The sequence below is a fragment of the Strix uralensis genome, chromosome 13 (assembly GCF_047716275.1).
Source record: "Strix uralensis isolate ZFMK-TIS-50842 chromosome 13, bStrUra1, whole genome shotgun sequence".
Lineage (NCBI taxonomy): Eukaryota > Metazoa > Chordata > Aves > Strigiformes > Strigidae > Strix > Strix uralensis.
Window position 1 is genome coordinate 13,920,054 of NC_133984.1, and position 19,127 is coordinate 13,939,180.

At 43.4% G+C, this 19,127-nt stretch overlaps 1 protein-coding gene across 8 annotated transcripts in view; it reads left to right on the plus strand.

Moving 5' to 3' along the window:
- Positions 1–19,127, plus strand: part of ARHGEF9 (Cdc42 guanine nucleotide exchange factor 9) — a 221,819-nt gene that overhangs the window by 166,082 nt on the left and 36,610 nt on the right. For all 8 annotated transcript variants that reach the window (XM_074882932.1, XM_074882933.1, XM_074882936.1 and 5 more), the window contains 4 exons: positions 660–851; positions 8,442–8,621; positions 11,053–11,285; positions 15,725–15,854. In XM_074882932.1, coding sequence (XP_074739033.1) covers positions 660–851; positions 8,442–8,621; positions 11,053–11,285; positions 15,725–15,854 — 735 coding nt within the window. The remainder of the gene's footprint in view (positions 1–659; positions 852–8,441; positions 8,622–11,052; positions 11,286–15,724; positions 15,855–19,127) is intronic.

The window sequence follows — 19,127 nt, forward strand, 5'->3', positions numbered from 1 at the left end:
ATGTGAAACAATGAGGAAAGCTGCTGTGAAATGGAAATCAATGCTCATTCACAAATCCTGGCCTGGGAAGTTTACAGAAAACTCAGTACCACAACCCGCTTAGCCTGGGCTGACGTTCACATTCATTCAGATTTCTAAACCAAACATATCTTGACCTTCTTAAATCAGTCACCTGTAAAGGGCTTATCCCTCCTTCCAGAGGTTTCTTCGTGTTCGGACAGACCCCAACTGATGGTGTGTGGGAACTGGGACAGGCAGTGCCTTGTGCTAGTAACTGCAGTTTTCTTTAGGTTGGTCTGGTTTACATATGTACATCTTAGTTCAGAGCACTTGACAGCATCCAACAGTCCAGTTACCCTTTCATATGATTATTTTATATTTGGAGTCAAAACTGTCAACACTTGAAATCCTTGTGCTTCCAAGAGGAACTTGGCAATGTGCAGGGCCTGCTTGCACCAGTATAAAAATGGACTGTCTGGGCTGTAACCTGTTGTGGACACCACGGTGCATTGCTGGCAAGAGCGTTGCCTTTGCTGTGAGGAGGGAGTTGATTTGGTATCTCCCAGAGTCATGCAACCCAAGACCCAGCCTGCTTTTGCTCCTTGGCTTCCTGATGCTTTTGTGAATAAGCCTGTTGCTCTCCCCTCTTCTCCTCACAGCTGTGGGTAAACCAAGAAGATGGAGTGGAGGAGGGAACCAGCGATGTGCAGAATGGCCATTTGGATCCAAGCGCAGACTGTCTCTGTCTCGGCAGGACCGTTCAGAACCGAGACCAGATGAGAGCCAATGTCATCAATGAAATCATGAGCACAGAGCGCCACTACATCAAGCACCTCAAGGACATTTGCGAGGTACACGGGGGTTGTGATGCTGGGGTACTGCAGCAGGACATGGGATGGGCAGCTGAGAGCTGAGGACTGGGTTTGTCCTTGGATGATGGAGGAAAAAGATGCAGTGTGTTTGAGTACTGTGTCTAATAGAGGAGCAGCATCTGTCAATAAGTATTGATACTTCTGAGAATTTTCTGCTGGATCTGATAATTAACTGAAAGTACAATTTTCTGACCTTTTTTCCATACCTCTCTGACTAAAATATGATGAGGTTGAGATCCTTCAAGCAGTCCTCTTAATTAAAACCCAATGCCATCTACTTTTGAACTTGTGATTGAGAAAATTAGGTTGTAATTAAACCAATCAGTTCCCTGTTTCATCTGTCTTTCATATTGGGTTCACAATTTCCCCTGGCTCAGGATGGCCCCCATTTGTCTTTTCTTACCGTGAGACTGAGAGCAAAATATTTTCACCATGAGAAATGAGATACCTTACATGTATCCAGTGTGAGGGAACCAGCAAGCAAATGAACTCTGGTGGCTGACCCCATTCGTCCTCAGTGTGGTTCTTCATTATGTTACAGTAAACCCCTACAACCCCTTACTGTCCTGCAGCGTACAGAGTTAGTGCTATGAGCTAAGCCCAAAGTGCAGTGCGTGTGGTGCTGGGTGTTTAGGAAGAGGAGTGTTGCAGGACAGCTTGGGCATTATGTGTAGAGTATATACTTATTGCTAAGAGGCAGAAGTTCGTTAGCACTAAAACTAAAGTCTATAGCTTTCAGCTCATCCCTCTGAATGTTTAGGATTTAGGAAGCCTGTGCCCAGTCTTTGCAGAGTTACTGTGGTGAAGCCCCTTGTGAATTCTGGTTAGAAAGATGTCTTCCTCCCTTCATACTTGCTGCTTTTCTATTGACAAAGCAAAGCAGCCATGCAAAAAGCATCTATGACGCTTTTCAAATATGGAAGAGTCTTGGGATTTCAATCTGGAAACAAATGAGCTTAATTTCACTGTGCTATTTCAGTCAGAGGGCTTTGCCTTGAAGAAGGGAAGAACTGCAGGAACTTTTCCACATAGTTTCTTTTACTGCATTTGCACTTTTCTATTGAAAGACTAAACAAACCTTAACTTGCATTTCCCAGCCTTGCCACCATGCTTTTGCCAAATCAGATTCTCAGGAGGTACAGATAGGTGTAGCTTCAGTGACATGTGTGGGGTAGCACTGATTTACAGCACCTAATGATATGTCCCAGATATGAAAGAGATCTCTAAGGCTCTTTCTTTGCTTTGTATGATGCAAAATGATATTGAGGGGATAAATCTTACCTCCAGGTAGAGCACCAGGAAATGATTCAGCTGTCTCTCTTAAAGAAGGAGGAGGACTGAAATGGGCATTCTCATCTGCAAAATGATGGGCTGTCCCTTGCTGAAGAGAGCCTCATTGTGCTCAGTTTAATCAGAGCAATCCGTTTGCCTCGAGAAGGCTCGGAGACAGCTCAGTCATCCCAGGCATTTCAGCATAGCATGACGTGACTGTTTCTGTTTGTGCATAAGAGGAGGGGGGCTGGAGATGGAGAGACGCCGGCCAGCTTGAGCTCCTCCCAGTGCTACTGGATGGATTTGTACAGAGGTGTTATTTATGCCAAAGAATGAGTAGACACCAGACAACCACAGATGAGATGCAGAAGTACTGTTGACCATGGCAAATTCTCCTCTTCCCTTTGTTCTTTATTTGAAGGTGTCAGGACAAAAAGCAGCGATATGACATATTGGAGGGGATGAAAGAGGAGTTCTGGCTGGGTGGCAAAGGTTGAACCTGATTTAGTACTGAGTTTAGCAGTGTATAGTTATACTCTTGTTGCTCAGCTATAATGAATAACAAATCCTAATAACAGTGATAACTGTAAGATGTGTGGTTGTTATCAGAGGACCGTAGCCCCTGCTAAGTGATTAAGAGCCCTCTGATTGCTCTTTTCTGCTTCAGGATGTATTTCCACTACATGCTACTATATTATTATACACCATGTTATTATTCGTAATACCCATGGCACTGGTCCTGCCAAGTCAGGAGCTCACAGGCTAGCCAGCACCAGAATGAAAATTACCTGTGTAAGCCAAGACCTGCGTGAAGCAGCTGGCTTGGAGGGGAATTCCCCATCACAGCAAAGCCATACTGCCCTGACGACTGTTGCTGCTGTGCCCTTGCCTAGAGTATGAAGGACTGACTGCTGCTTGGTAAAACAGTTTTGTGAAGATATTTATTAGGAGTAAAATGTGGAGTTGTCCCTGAACTGCCTTATCAGGATGGATCATTATTTGAGATATCAGCAAGGGGAAAAGAAAGGAAAAATAATCTAGCCTTAAGGAAATATCCAGCAATAGGAATTTCAGGCTTTAACGGTTAGAGTTTAGAAAAATAATAAGCTGCTGAATAATAGGTTTTTATAATGGGTAGCAATAGCCAGCCTTACTGGCAGGCAGTACTGCTCACTCACTGTCCCGTAAAGCACCACATATATGCATGGCTGTCTCCAGGCTCAGAAAGATATCCCCCTGCTCCTGGGGTTTGATCCTGGGAGGATGCAGGAGGGCACAGGGTCTGTCTGTGACATGGCACCGGTGACACTGGCAGAGCTCGGTCAGAGCAGGTACCACAATGAGAGCAGCAGGCCTAGAAGGTGGTTTGAGTTGTAGCCTACAGTGAGGAGTGCAGGTGGAAGAACAAGATGCAGGAGGGCTACAAAGAGCAGGGTGCTGTGCTTTTGAGAAATGAGCAGGATTTGGACCAGCATATGGATTAGGAAGACAAGGCTAAATTTAAGGAGGTGTTAAGAGGGAGAAGAGAGAGAGCTTGGATGGGAACTGTGAGGCAATTGTGAGATCAAAGGAAACCTGCATATTATGAGTAATTCGGAGGTGGGAGGTTAGAAAGGCCAGCCAACTTCCAGTGCTGCATTTTCCTCTTTTCCAAGTAATTTCACTTTGAATTTATTTTTTAATAATGTTGACTGGATTCCACCTAAGCTTCACTTTGGTGCCAGGACAGCTCTGAATGCTGTGTGGAAAACATCCTCATTGCATCTTAGCATGTCAAGCTGAGTCTGTTGTGCAGAGCTGATGGGACAAGTTTTCACGAGGTCTGGTTGGCATTAGCCTGATTCATTCTCAGAGATGGAGAAAAATCACTTTTTTTTTGGTGCTGCCTCAGAGCAAAGCAGCATAAAACCTTCTTGGCAGTAATGTGACCCTCCTTCAGAGTACCACATCTGAGGAGCTGCTGGCCCCTTTGTATGACCAGTTTCTCATCCACGGATACCAGACTGGGGGGCATCTCTGCAGAAAGCTCTTTGGATCAATGGGGATATATATATATACTATATGTATGTATTCCCCAGTGTGCAATTTGTAGCTGTCTTTCACAGCTTGCTTGTGCACACCTTGTTTTTCTGTTTTGGAGCTGTCTGCTTCTTGCCCTTTTGAGGAACAGGCTTGTGTTCCTGCAGGACTTCATTTTATATTTGTGGTGGGTCCCAGTGCAATCGCAGTGCCTGACATTCAGTACTTGCTGTAGACCGGTATTTGAATAAATGCTTTAGAGTCCTGACTGCCTGGGACCAGACATGGCTCTAGTTTGCCTTTTCAATTCAAACAGTCTCAACTTTGTTCTTGTGCTTATTCTTAACATGTACATATCAGCACAATGCTCACCTGAATGCTGTGAGCACTGCTTTAGAGAACAGTATTTTTATAGCCCAAAGGTTCTGGTACAAACTGAGGGAAGTGTATACAAGCTGCGGGACAGTGTCGACAGCCCCCAGACAGGCTCAGAGATGGAAATAAACTGGAATATCATCACAGCTGCCTTTGAAGTTACAGCCTGCAGTGGCTATCATCTCCTCATTCTCTCCTTCAACTTGCTCTCAGCTGGACAAGAAGGATGGATGGATTGGCCACCTCTCCTGACTGTCTCTAAACACACTCTGGGGTGGAGAAAACTTAGCACTTAACCTCCTGCAAATACTTTCCAACTTTGGCATATACTTTAGGGACTACATGGAAAAGTACTTTTAAGAGAGACGGTTTGACAGCTATTTTTAGGTATTCATTGAGCAAAACACTCTCCAACATCTGCTCATCAGTCAGCTATCCCTTCTCTGAGAAAACCTGATGGGATGAGCAGAAGGAATATGACATTGTTTTATGTAACAGAAGTAAATTTACTGGAAAAACTGTGCAGCAGCCTTCTAGCTGGCTCCTGCTGCGTGTTATATATAAATCTTCAGTCTCCCCTTTGCTGGCTTGTGCTGGAAACCAACCATCCAAATGCACAGACTGGATAGAGAATAAGGCATGGGAACTCCATGCGTTCTTTTATTTTCCTCATGGTTTTATAGGTGCCTGTACAGAAATGTGCTGCTTCAGCTTCTCTGAAACACGTGACTCAGGCAAAGTGATGAACCAGCACAGGGAGGATGGGGAATATTCAAGACGATAGTTGCAGCCAATAGCAACCCCAGGGCTGAAAGATGTTCACATAAATCATCCAGTGACTGATTTCACACAACAGTGTGCGAGCGGGGAGGCTGGCTTGCAGGCAGCCTGCAGCGTGTAGCAGGGCAAAGGTCCTAACACAAACGGCTTGCGGCAGTCATTCAGTGCTGCTGGCACCGAAGCCGGTGTCAAAAAGAGCTTGACCTCATGGGCAACTGCACATCTTTTTCTTTTTTTTTTGAAGGCTGTTCTGAGATAAGCAGGTGTCCTGGTTTAACCAGGATAGGGTTAAGTTTCCCCAGCAGTGGGGGGGGAAGCTCTAGCCGGGTTATTCAGATACCATGTGGATGTCACATCCTGGCAGGTCACATTTTTCCTGGTGCGGAGCGGAGCGCGGTGCACTCGTGGTTTTGTACATCGTGCTTCAAACTGCTGTATTTGGTAGCTATTTTGCTCTGTTCATTGCTATCACTATTACTGTTATTGTTATTGTTGTTGTTGGTTGTGTTGCTATTGCACTGTTGTATTAAACCTTTCCTTATTTCAGTCTTGGGGCTTTGTATTTCACTCCCTTTGTGGGGGAGGGGCAGCGGCCGCGTGGTCTCAGACCCCGGCAGGGGCTAAACCACCACAGCAGGTAAATGTGAAAAGCAGCATGGAAAAATATTCTGCATTATTCCTTTCTAGTTTGAATTTTTATTTGCCCTGCAACTGTCCTGCAACATGGGAACCAGCCTGCTCCCATTCCTCCTGGCCTTGAAAAATGAGAGAGGGAAACCCAGGGAAATGAGTCATCAAGGAGCTCCTGGAAGAAGAGAGATCTAGATTTAGTAAATGCAGAAAGTATTCCATAGCCCAAGCTTCCCAGCTCAAAAAGCCAACAAATTCAGAGTAGCGGCATTTTTCTGGCTAAGCTGGACATTGCAGAAGTTGGTTCTTTGCCAGGTTGGCCAAAGCTGCTTTTATCATTCATCTGTTTGAAGTTCTCCCTCCCAGGAACCACATGGTGAGGCTGAAGGACAGTTTATTATAGCGTTCCAATGGTTTGCATTGTGGACCAGCAGCTGCATGTCACCAGCTGGCGGTTCGTCTGTGTGACTAAGCATCTAGAGTTCCCAAATATAGCCATTCAACTGGAGCTGTTGGCATTTTTTTCCCTTCATTTTTTTCTCTTCCTATATAATAAAGGCAGGCAAAGTCATCTCATGATGACCCCCATGTGATTTCTTTTCAGTCAAGAGGCTGCAGTCCAGACCAGGCCAGCATAGCATCTGAGATTTGGCCTTGCAAAGTTTCTAGTGTAAATTGTCCAGACAGGCGAAACACAGAGGGGGTGAAATGATTTGCTCAATGTCACACAGGTCAGTGGCAGAGCCTAAAATTCAGCCCAGGCAGCCAGAACCTCCATGTGTCACCTCATCCCCTGAACCCCATGTGCTGCAGGCAAGCATATTTGGAGAAGTCCTCATGATTCAGCTGAAACCAGGATGATGAGGTCATGGATAAGGCAGGGTCAGCAAAACAGGGAGGCAGACAGAACTTGGTGTGTTGTGCTTTTTGCCAGAATATTGATCCACTTGGTCTTTTTCGGTCAGGAGATCTTCAGAGCAGCGCCAGCCTACCAATTTGCATTCGTATGATGTCCAGCTAAACTCAAGCTCAGTACCAATGGGTATCAGGGGCAGATGAATAATAAGCAAGGAGGGTCTTTTTATTATTGCACTGGACCAAGATGCAGGAGATTTGAATTGTTTCCAAATCTACTGCAGATGCATACTGTGGTTTTGGAAAATTTCCTTAAAATTTTACATCCTAGGTCTTCCTCTCTTTCTCCATTTGACTTTAATGTCTATAGACTCAGTAAGGGAGCCTGATGTTTGTACAGAGAAGGGTACAAAGACTTTTCCTCTGGTCCCACTTAAAAAAAGGAAGAAAACCAAGGAAAGACGATAGTTGAGAAAACAGGAGAAAAATTCTTCGTCATTTTATAGTGTTTGGAATAGCGTATTTGTGCTAATGGAATGGAGGGTATAGAAAACAAAATTAAAATATTGCTGCTTTCCTCTAGATGGCATTGATCAGCAGCTTGGTCTGCTCCCACTGTGGCTTCCTTGCTCAGGCAAGCTGAAACACCTACCCAACCTACTGCATCACCTCTGGGGTTCCCCACTGTGACACTCACAGGACAACAGCCCCCCGCTTTTGTTTCAGACTCAGGAAGATGAATAATGGGGGGGATGAAGCATGTTGGTCCCAAGTCAGGGAATGCTGGAAGAGTGTTTTCCCTCAGCATTTCACTTGGTGCTGAAACAACTAGGATGGTTACACCCTCCATACCCTCTTCCTAGACCAAGGGCATGCAAGCACACATTAACAGAGTATTCCTCAGCATGATTATCAGCTTCCTTGTCCTGATTACTGTGGCTAAAAGGAGAAATCAGAGTGGGCAGATGATCAAACAGCCCCTTGCAGTTTTCTCTGTAATGCCATGTGCCACTGAAGAGGACACGGAAACAGCAGTGTTTGTAGGAGCTACCCAGGATATTGGGTATTGCGAGGCAGTGATTTTTGAAGGAACGGGCATGCAATACTGTTACACACCTCTTTGGAGCTGTCAGCCAAATTTTGCAGTTCTCTGCAGCACAGGTAGGGACTGTTTCAGGCTGTGCTGGTTGAGATCTCTGGGGAACCTTTCCTTTGCAAAACTGATTCATGCAAAATGCTAAAGGACATTGAGTCAGAACCCAGCACTGTCCTCCCAGTGCACCGTACACACGCTGTCTCCAGCATCTCCTGGCACCGGCTGTGAAGCCCTGTGCATCCTGGGTCTGGTGTGTCCTGAGCAACAGTAGTGCTGTGCATCTACTGTGGATTGTAGTGGGAACAACAGTTGCAAATGAGATGATGTCCATCAAAAAAGGACATGTAGCATTTCAAGGCATGTTCTGTGTATGGCATGCTTACTCATAGACAGGGGTTGTTGGAGACTGTAATGTGGATTTTGTTTTCAGAGCCATTTTCTGATTTTATTTTTACTTGCTTCTTCCTCAAGAAAAGTCTGGGAGCAGCCTCAGTGTAAGTGTTTGGGTTATTCTATAGATTGTTCTGCCTTACACCTTACAGGGTTACTTAAAGCAGTGCCGGAAGAGGAGGGATATGTTCAGTGATGAACAGCTAAAGATCATCTTTGGTAACATCGAAGATATCTACAGATTTCAGATGGGTTTTGTCCGGGACTTGGAGAAACAGTACAACAATGAGGACCCCCATCTCAGTGAAATTGGACCATGTTTCCTTGAACACGTAAGTTCATTTGGCATTTTTGTTTGGGAGTTTTGGGGTGGTTGTTGGCAGGGGAGTGGGAGGGGAATAGCAGAGAAAGTCAGGAGTCAGGAACGACCCAGAATAACTTCTGTGCATCAGTACTGTTCTAGTTACATATCACAGAATACTCCATGGCCTTCCTTTTACTTCCTGAGTTATAGGTGCAGGGAGAATTCAAAGTGAAGCATGTAGTTGGATAACTTCCCCAGTATATTTGAATCCCAACACCTTTTCACATCCACCCTTACTCGCATTATGTAGGTATGATGTCCCTCACCTATTCCACACCTTATTTGGCATCCAGATCAGGTCATGGATGACCAGAAGGTTGGAAGATATAAGAGTCCAGAGAAGTAAAAAGAGGTCTCACTTGTGCGTTACACAAAAGAAGTAGACAAGAGCAAATGCCCGGGCTGTTCACTGTGGCACCGAGATGCATTTGCAAGGGGTAGAAAACCCACGCAGCTTCAGTTGCCTTCCCCTGCGGAGCTGTTGGGCTGGGTGGGGAGGTGCCAGCTCATACTTCTTGCTGCCCGGGTGGCAGCAGGGCAGCAGATACTTGCTCATGCTAAGTGCACACCGAACAGGACATTTTAGCTGATGATATAGACCTGGAGGCTTTTGCCCAGCCCATCATACTGTTACATAAGCCACGCACTACAGGAGCTGATAAATTGGCCAGTGTTGTAAATATGTCAGGAAATGTCAAGAAAATTACAGTCCTGCAGTTCTAGGCTTTCCTTTAGGGAGAATGAAGTGCTGTATCAGAGCTTACATATGAGGTGCTCCACTTGGGATGCAGATCCTGTACTGTGTTACCTCGTTACTTACAGTCAGGGCTGAGCTGGCAACAGTTCACTTCTTATTAGAGAGATTTCTGATAGATGTTCATGAAACTTCAGCAGGGCATCCCTAAAAAGGTTCACAGCGTCTCTTAAGCATCATTGGTCTTCTAATTGAAAAGCAGGATTCTTTTTGAGAAGTTGCATGATGACGTTAACATTGCTTATTTTTATCAGAGCCTGCAGTCTTTGCTGCTTGTTTCCAGAGCAGCATCATATTCCACCACTGTGCTAAAAAGATGTAAGAAATCTTGGTGAGAATCAGTAGCTAAAACTTCATGTCTTGAGGCTGTGCTGTCAATTCATTTATTGTGACAATAGTAAGAATTACTACTGTTATTCAGAGGAATATCTGACACTTATCTGCCATCAGATAGGGGCTGAAAGTGGGCTGATAAACTCCTGATAAATTATCCCTGTTTAGCCATTTAAGGAAACTGAGGGATGACAACATTAAGATCCTGTTATATGGATGTGCAAAGCATCTTCTTCCACATCTGCTTCAGGAAGAGAGAGGTGTCAGCACTTGGCTCTTGGGAAGGAAACTGGGCTCCCCTATTCTCAGAAAGGCAGGTTATTGGGGCCTTTATGGGATTCAGAAATAAGAATTGCTGGTCAAGTGTATTTTAAAAAAAAATAATCTGTCTTTTCTATAGTTTGTAATATTATGTAATACACTGGCCACAACCTGATGTAGCATCTCAGACTGTTGAGCTACAACACCTGGGCTTATATGTGGGCTGTCTCAACTGCAGACTTAATATGTCATACTGGACAGTCAGTCTTTGTGTCTGTCCCTCTCTTCCAGCATAGTCTTTCTTTGACCTTTTGTCTGCCTTGTCTGTGTGGCCCAGATGAATCAAGCCTGAGTTAAGGGTGACGAACTGCCATGGCCCCATCTGTGGTCCGTGAAGGCAGAAAAAGGAGATTCCAACAAAACTGGCACAAAAAGATTTGTTAGACCAGTGCAGAGGGTGGGTGGCACATGTGTAAATGGGTTTTTTTTTATTTGTTTTTCTAGTCTTTGGTGTTTTCTGGCTCTTAGGTGCTGGGGAAATCCCCACAGTGGTTGGTGCCTTGGGTTCCCAGTTGGGTAAAGGGAATTTCAAATACACTCAGCTCCTAAAACACTTGCCAGGTGCTTCATGATCTTTCAGGGAAAGAGCTTCCGAAGTAACAGGGTTGTCTTCTTGTATTACTAAAGACCAGAGCTCTGCTTGGTTCTACCTTTACCTTTTATAAAGAAAACTCCACTGCACAATTTGAAACTGAGAACATCCACAACGCTGTGCAGGGGTTCCCTTTAACGCACCCTGTACCTACCAAGAGCTCAGTGATGTGTCAGTGTGCAGGTCCCTCTCTGCCTCTCTTTTCCCCCAGAGCAACCATGCAGCACTTCCTCCAAGCAGGAAAAGTACTCTAGGACCAGCCCTTCCTCCTCCTGGTTGGGATATTCTTTCTTTAGTTGTAATGTGTTCTTGTTGACAAGTCGGGTGGTTGGCTGCTCGCAGCACTTGTCTGACATGTACTCCCCTCTGTGTGCATCCCTTTTCTCTTGCCTCTCACAGCAAGATGGCTTCTGGATCTACTCAGAGTACTGTAACAATCATTTGGATGCATGCATGGAGCTTTCCAAGCTGATGAAAGATAGCAGGTACCAGCATTTCTTTGAAGCGTGTCGTCTGTTGCAGCAGATGATTGATATTGCCATAGATGGTTTCCTTCTGACACCAGTGCAGAAGATCTGCAAATACCCCCTGCAGCTCGCAGAGCTACTGAAGTACACCGCGCAGGATCACAGGTATGCCAGTCTCTTATTACATGGAAGGATTATGCTGACTGCTTCTTTACACGGCCTCTACACACACAGGGGTTGGGTTTTTCTGTCCAGCTCTTCTCTTCATGACATCTTGTATAAATTGAAGCAGGGCAAAGGTTCAGCAGACAGTTAGAAAGCTTCTCAAAGCACTGATTCTCAGTGGAGCCAAACTCATCTCTGTTATAATCAGACATGTGAACTAATTACCCTTGGATGTACTTTCTGATGCTACCAGTTACAGTAGAAAAATTACCTAATTAGCATTCAGTGGTCAGAAAGGCTTATTCCTTTATCCTGAAGAGGACCTCAGCATGTAGCAAGTAGAGGGCCCGGATCCACAACTCAAACCTGAATATGCTCAGATTTGGGGAGAATTCAGAACCTGCTCTGCTTTTTAGCCTGATTCCATCTCTGATTTTGCCATTAGGTTTAGGTTCAGAGGAGCACCCAGCAGGTTGATTACTTCCCAAAATTTCCAGATTCTCTTCTGTCGATGATGAGAGCAATCAACCTGACTCCCTGACTTAGTGTAAATCAACAATAGTACCTATGATACCACTTGTGATATACTGCTACAAAAATAAGGTGAAAGAAGAATCAGGTCCCCAAGTCGATTTTGTCCTGCCTTGCCAATTTTCTTTCTTTTTCCAAAACCCATTTAAAAGGAGTGCTTCAGAGACCAAAAAAGACCACAGATGTTTCAGAAAGTTCTGCAAGTGTTTGATTTTTTTTTTTTTATCCCAAACCAAGCTCTAGAAGTGCAGAGAGACATGATATGAGCAAAGAGATGCATTGGTTTGCTTTGACCCTATTTGTGAGTTTGACTGATTCATACTAGCTGAATGTCCAGTTCAAAATCACCAGTTTGGACATGCATTTGGCTCCAGATCCAATTTCTGGTTTTCCCTTCATAACGAGACCAAATCAAACTTGGAGTGGACTCATGGGAACATTAGGGTATTGGAAAGCAGCTCGAGGATCCCAAATGTTGTGGCTTTTTTTCCTTACCAGCCATGTGATGTCCCCACAGTACTTAGAGTGTGAATTCAGATGTGGCTTTACAATGGGAAGACATAAGCAGCTTCAGAGAGAAGAGGTCTGTGTTTAAAGTGATCTTCTCTGAGTTATTTGGTAGCAATACCAAAGGGGATGTGGACAGTGTGATTACACAAGGGTTGAGTTATTTTGGCAGTACATTCCTTCTTCCTTTGGGATGTTTTAAAATCAACATGTAGTTAAGTAATCAGATATAGTCATACTCTGAGGAGATGCAGACCTTTCTTATGGTTAAGCAATAATTAGTTGATTCAAACCAAGACGTCTTTTTTTTACTGGATTGTGTCAGTGATACGACACAGCCATGGACACTTCATTTCTCTTGTTTCTTCATTTTCTGGAAAAGGAAAGCGGAATTACGTTTGCTTCCCTTGCATTAGTAAAGAGTAAACCCCCCGAAGCTGTAACACAGTGTGTATGTGAAACTCATGCCTGCAGAGAGAGCCAGCAAAAGACCTGTGCCTTACCTCAGCCCTGGAGTATGGTTTACTTCTGTTAGTGTGGGCATGCCCTGGAGGGTACAGTGACTCGTGGAGGAATGCTGTTATAACGCAGAAATGGGCTGGGTTATACCACACTTCCCTGTGGTCTAGTTCCTCCAATTCAAGCCTAAAAGAGCTTGGGAGGGACCAATCCTCCAGGCAACCCAGCTCACATCCCAGACAAACTTAATACCACAAATGGCAAAAGTGAGGCACGGGGAGTGTGTTTTACTCACCACCAGATGATTCTGCACTGGGGCTGTGCAGAAAACCTGGGCTGCCGTGGTTGCTTGCTTGACATACAGATATTTTCTGCTTGTGTGATCCTGGCTTTGGGATCAGGGATGAGATGAGCAAAGCCTGAGATCAGAAAAGCAAATAGTCTTTGGGGAATGTCATGTTGGTGACAATATCAGACACAGGGAAAAGCCAGATACCTGCAGGTTGAGGTAACATCAGGGTCTGATGCCAACTGAGGAGCTTCAGCTGGGCCCGTTAATCAGATGGTGAGTTGTCCTCATGCACTTGCAGGTTGACAGTGCTTGCAATTAGATTGCAAGTCTGAAACAGAAGCTAGAAGATTATACAGTGGACTAATACAATGAAATCAGGCTCATCATTGGCTGGATTAGGAGTCTTTTAGGCACTCTGATAAGAATTTAATACGTAGAAAATACTGTTTAAATCCATTGAACCATTTATGGACCAAGGCAAAACTCAGAAAGGACCAGGAGTCCGAACGAAAGCAAATATGTTAGCTTCATCTAACAGTGGGACACTATATTGTTGGGGTTTTTTTCTTTCTCTTCACTAATACCATACTTGTAGAGCTATGCCTCTTCCCTGTACCAGGTCAGGACAACAGAGCTGAAACCAGAAACCTGACCACTGTCCCCCAAGTTAGCATGTGATATTTGGCAAGAGTCTAGACTTGCATTCTGCTTGAGCACTGGAAAGAGGTCATTGCAGCCCCAATATAATTGACAAACAATTAATTTCATAGTTAATGCTATCCTGTTATTATTTCACTGGCCAAATGCTTCTGTTATTTTTTTCTTATAAGTTTTTGCCAGCTCTGCCACAGGCATGGGCTAGGAGCCCAAAAAGTTCAGTCATGACTCTTTCTTCATTACTGAGTGAAAGAAAAATGTGCACGGGGTTTTCTCTTGAAGCAGAACATTAGAATTAGTGAATTAGCATTACCAAGATAAAACCCAGCTTGACTGGCACTGGCCCACTCCGCATGGAGGCAGGCACGAGGGTGTTTTCAGAGCCTGACTCTCTTCAAGTGCTTATTGTTTTGAGACTGGTTCGTTTGAATTTTTTACAAAGCCACATCTGTTCACCTCTTAGAAATTTACTCCAGCTTAATATGAATTAAATATATGAAGGTCGTAAGTGCAGCTTGCTGGTGTCCTGAGCATTCCTGCTGCAGAACTGAGCTGGAGTAAAGAGTGTATGAACACATTACATGAGAAAGTGGAGACTCTGCTAATGGGTGGACCGACATTAGCCTCCTTTCTTTGCATGAGCATAATTGCTAGGAGATTATTAGTGACTGTCTCTAAACCCTACACCTCTCCCTACCTCTGCAGATCCTTTCTGGCTATAGTGACTTACCTATTTCCCTACAAGAACTCACGGACATTTTGGAGACCAGACTAATGTCTCTCTGGCACAGCTCCATTTCTCCCTAGCACAACCAGGCGCTCACTTCATACAGATGGTCCCACAAGGGAAGGCAGAAGAAATTCTTCATTGTGTATCATGACGGATATGTCAGACAGCCCATCCTCTGTTCTCCTTTATTTTGTTGAAGGACCAGTCTGATGTTCTGGAATGTGTAGGATTTTGTTTTAACCTCAGCTAGAATTTGACAGAATATTTGAATAAAAATTGAAAATGCATCTCAAGATTTCATCCAAGAAAAGATGGCAAAATAGCAAATAATATCTGTAGTATATTGTATAGTGATTGTTTCTCAATATTTACCCTGTCTGGATCACATGGGGAAATGGATCTAATTCACAGCATTCACCCCTATTTTAGCTGTCTCCAGTGCAATTCTTAGCAATAATCAATAAAGCCATTCCCCCTGCAGCTGCCCAAGATCACAGTTTTTCTCATTAGTCAGCAATCAATATCAACCCTTAAGTTAATAATATATTATGGTGGCATTATGGCAGCTGGCCTTGTCTGTCTTTCCGATTGAAACGCACATTAAGGTTTCTTGGAATGGAAAAGAAGGCACAGGGCGGAAATCAATAGCATTGATTTCAGCATCACTTTTTGAAAAGACTGATCATCATCTTTGCTGGCCCTGACGGGAGGCTGTTTTCACTCTTTGTTATTACACTCACAGGCCCATCCAGGGGGAAAAAAAAAAAAAAAAAAAGAGTTGATTTGCTCACCTGAAGCCTGCAATAAGAGTGAATGGCATGGGATGAATGCTCTGTAGCACTCTTGGAGTCACCTTATGGCTTGGAAGGTGCTCTGGCCTTGTGTCTAATTGAAAAATACTTTCTAATGTTCAGTTTAACGATGGAAAAATCCAGTCCCAAAGACACAGGCTTTAGCTGAGCACCTTAAGACTTTAAAGAGCAATATTCACAACTGTTGTACATTGGGTTGGTAGAGGTTGCACTGATGCAAACCAGATGAGGAGCTGGCTGGCTTCTCTCTCATACACATGCAATTTCAGTTTTAAGCAAGCTGCTCTTTTGTGATGATCCAGGAAGACATTGCTGGTGGAAAAAAATATGGTAAATCCTACCTGCATTTCTTTCTAAAAGGGTGATGAGGTTATGCTGCTGCTGATAGACTCCTGTGCATTTCCACAGTACATTGGGCTGTTTTCATGGACTTTTCTTTTGTGTTCGACAGTGACTACAGGTATGTGGCTGCTGCTCTTGCCGTCATGAGGAATGTGACTCTACAGATCAACGAGCGGAAGCGGAGGTTGGAGAACATTGACAAGATAGCTCAGTGGCAGGCCTCCGTTCTGGACTGGGAGGTACAGTAAATGCTCGGCCCTGATTTAGGTGCTATAAACCTGGAAAAAGTACATTCCGTGCAGTTGTTGAATTATCCAAGACCAAATAGTTCATTTCACACAACCTAGTCTTGGGATTAATCTTAGGACAGAGAAGACATATTTACAGACTTTAGAGATGGTAATTGACATTTAAAACATTAATGGTACTCTGAAGAAAATCTAGGGTCCAGTTCCAATTTCATCCATAGAAGTCTGGAATAACTTTTGCAATTGCAATGCTGTTGTCCTGGCAGTAAGTGAGATTTGGCAGTAAGTGAGATTTGGATCAATCTCTATGTGCATTCTGGCTCTGTGCTTTGTCTTTGGGGAAGAAGTAGGGGAAAACATAGTAAAAAGCCCTAGAAATTGTGGCAGGTTAAGAAAATAGAGAAAACTCTTCTAGTGGTTGCTGTATGATTAGAAGCCAAAACATTAAGCTGAAGTTAGAGATGCTATTTGCACATTTAAAATGAGTACCCACTTAAAGATATTTCTGAACCAACCCTATGTGTAGTGATCATATAATTAAGGAGCTGAGAAACACAGGCAAGGCAAAGTCAGAAGAGGGATTCCTCACTAGCAGGCCTTCAGTCTCCTACGTTTTGACCACATGTTTGAAAAAAAAAAGCCATACTAAAATGATGTTCTTTTCTTTTTGTCCCTGATTTTTAAAAAAATCATTGTATAAATGTAATCTGTAAATAGGGTTTTTGAAGCAGATTTGTAAATCCCTCTCTTTGTTGTCATCGATCCATGTGTTTAGCAAGTAGATACTAGAGTGATGGAACAGCCTTTCTTCTTCCTCACAGTCATGAAGATCTGGAATAACTCCACATTCAAGTCAATGGGATCATACTATGTAAATTAGTATATGGGAAAGATGCATTAATCATTTAATTATTTTTTTTCTGGAAAAGATCTAGGAATGCTGGGAGGAGATAGGGAGAGAAGTACAGGTGCATCACCTTCTGATTGTGTATCCTCTTTGACTGAATTAGTTTCATTGCTATAATGAAGGTTGGATTCAACCCTGGATCTCTTGATAAAACATATAAATGCAGCAATCATAGCTGGTTCTTAAATTATGACTGACTGTGAGAGCAGAGAATGCAGATGATTTGCTTGATTGTTTTATTGTTGTTTACTGTGAAGAAACCTCTCTCTTACTGACATGCAGACTCATTTTCAGAATTAGAAAACTGCTCTCAAGGAGGCACAGGATCATCAGATATATCTTCAGCCTTCAGTATATTCCATGTGATGAGCTAATGTGTGTCATTTGTAAGAAATGCCGAGACCCTCATTGTAAATAAATCTAGATTAAGGATGGATCAATTTCAAGTCAGTGAATATTCATGTGTGAGTGGAAAGCCAAGGTGACCTCCACATAGGATCTATGGAATAGCAGTTTCTTTTTCTCTTCCATTAGCTCAGTTGATAATTCATTTTTATTTAGCCATATCCTTGATAATTCATTCCTGCTTAGCTTTAGCCGTTTCCTTTCTAATTCATTCCTGCTTAGCAGTACCTATTCTTTATGTCCATACTATCCTCAGGAACTTGCCAAATCATTCTTCCAGGCTTTTTTCAACTATTCCAAATTTTAAGCACAATATTGCAGCAACGTTCTTCAGCTTCTTATAATATAGCAAAACCTGCTGTTGCTACCGCTCAGAGATCCGAGGAATACAGCTACTGCCCCCATTCAAAGGAAAACATCCTTTTTGCCATGTTTATTCTGTGTTTTGGATCAAGAAAAGTCATAGAGTTGTGAGAGAACACTAGAGGATGAGAGCTAGATCCAGCAGAGGACTTCACTCCTTGATTCTTTCCTCTAAAGTAACTTCTGAGTCATCAGATCCAGCCCCCACTTCACAGATGTCCATGTAATGGCCAGAAGGATGCACAAAACTTCTGTTAACTATAGTATAATGCAGAAGGTGAGCGGGAGAAATCAAAAGCAGTGCCAGGTGTTTAGATCTGTGCAGATACTCTCTTTAGGCATTGCAAACCCAAGCTGCTAACCTCCAAAAACCCCCCTCAGCTGATGTCTACCTATAGGACATGTCTCTCAGGACATAGACCATCATGGGTTGATTTCTTACCCAGCCTGTAAGGGTTCAGGCTCTTATCTTCTACGCAGAGGCAGTTACGGAGTAGAAGAGGGTTCTCCTGGTATGTCTCCCTAGCCTCTTCCAGTCTGTGGGGAACATGCATCTATTATCTGGGTCAGAGAGTAGAATACAATGACTCCCAGTTTGTCTTGAGACTCAGCTGAGAGTGACCTGCAGTCAACTTTGTGCTTCTACAAATGCTTATCCAGTTTATATTAAATGTTCACTGAAACAGAGAGAGGAGCCCACAGCACTACTCTCCCATCTTTCTGAGGCCCTATTCCTGCTCTAATTAGAATCTGTACCCAAAAGTGCTACCTTTCTGTCCCTCTGTGTGTCACAATGGCTTCCTGATCTCTCCAGCCGGCACAGCAGTGCAAACGAGCAATAGCAGCATGGACCCGGGGCATACAGCACAGTCTTCCTCGAGACAGTCTGGAAAAAGCACTAAGTACAAGAAGGAACTATGCAGGAAGTAGGAGAAATAATTATCAGTTCAGACTCTTTTTCACCAGAAGTCCAGCCAGGGCACAAGATAGAGATAATCCCCAATTTCCACTGTATGTTGCACTTGGTGAATTATTTCAGCAGCAACCAAGGCTAAATGTTTAAGCACATTGAAATCTTTCATTTGGAGAAATGTCTTTTTCCTCAGCATCTCTAGACTAACGATGTTGACTCTCTAATTTGAAATTGCATTTTCATTTCTAAATTTACCCATGTTTTGCAATGAGATGTTGGAAAAAGATTTTTAAAGAAGAAGAAAATATCCAAACCAAACAAAAAAATATTTAGTGAGTGAATATTTGAAATGTTCTTGTATACAAAGTGTGTGTATGCATTTTCTTGCAAGGAGAGTGTGTTATTGAGATTTTATACGTATTGCTGATGCTAAAACAAATAGAAAGAGTAGGGGGCATGTCCTAGCTAATATAAACAGAAGTGATTTTACTAAATCTCACGGAGTTGTGCCTGTGCGTTTCAGAAATCATTTTTATGCCTCAAGATTTTCTGCATGGCCCCATGAAGGTGAATTTCAGGGTGAGCATTTGAAAAACGCAAATATCCTTGAGGTAACCAAGGCCAGATATTTTTTCCAAGAAGTCACATAAGCAGGGTCTGATGGTTTAAATTACGA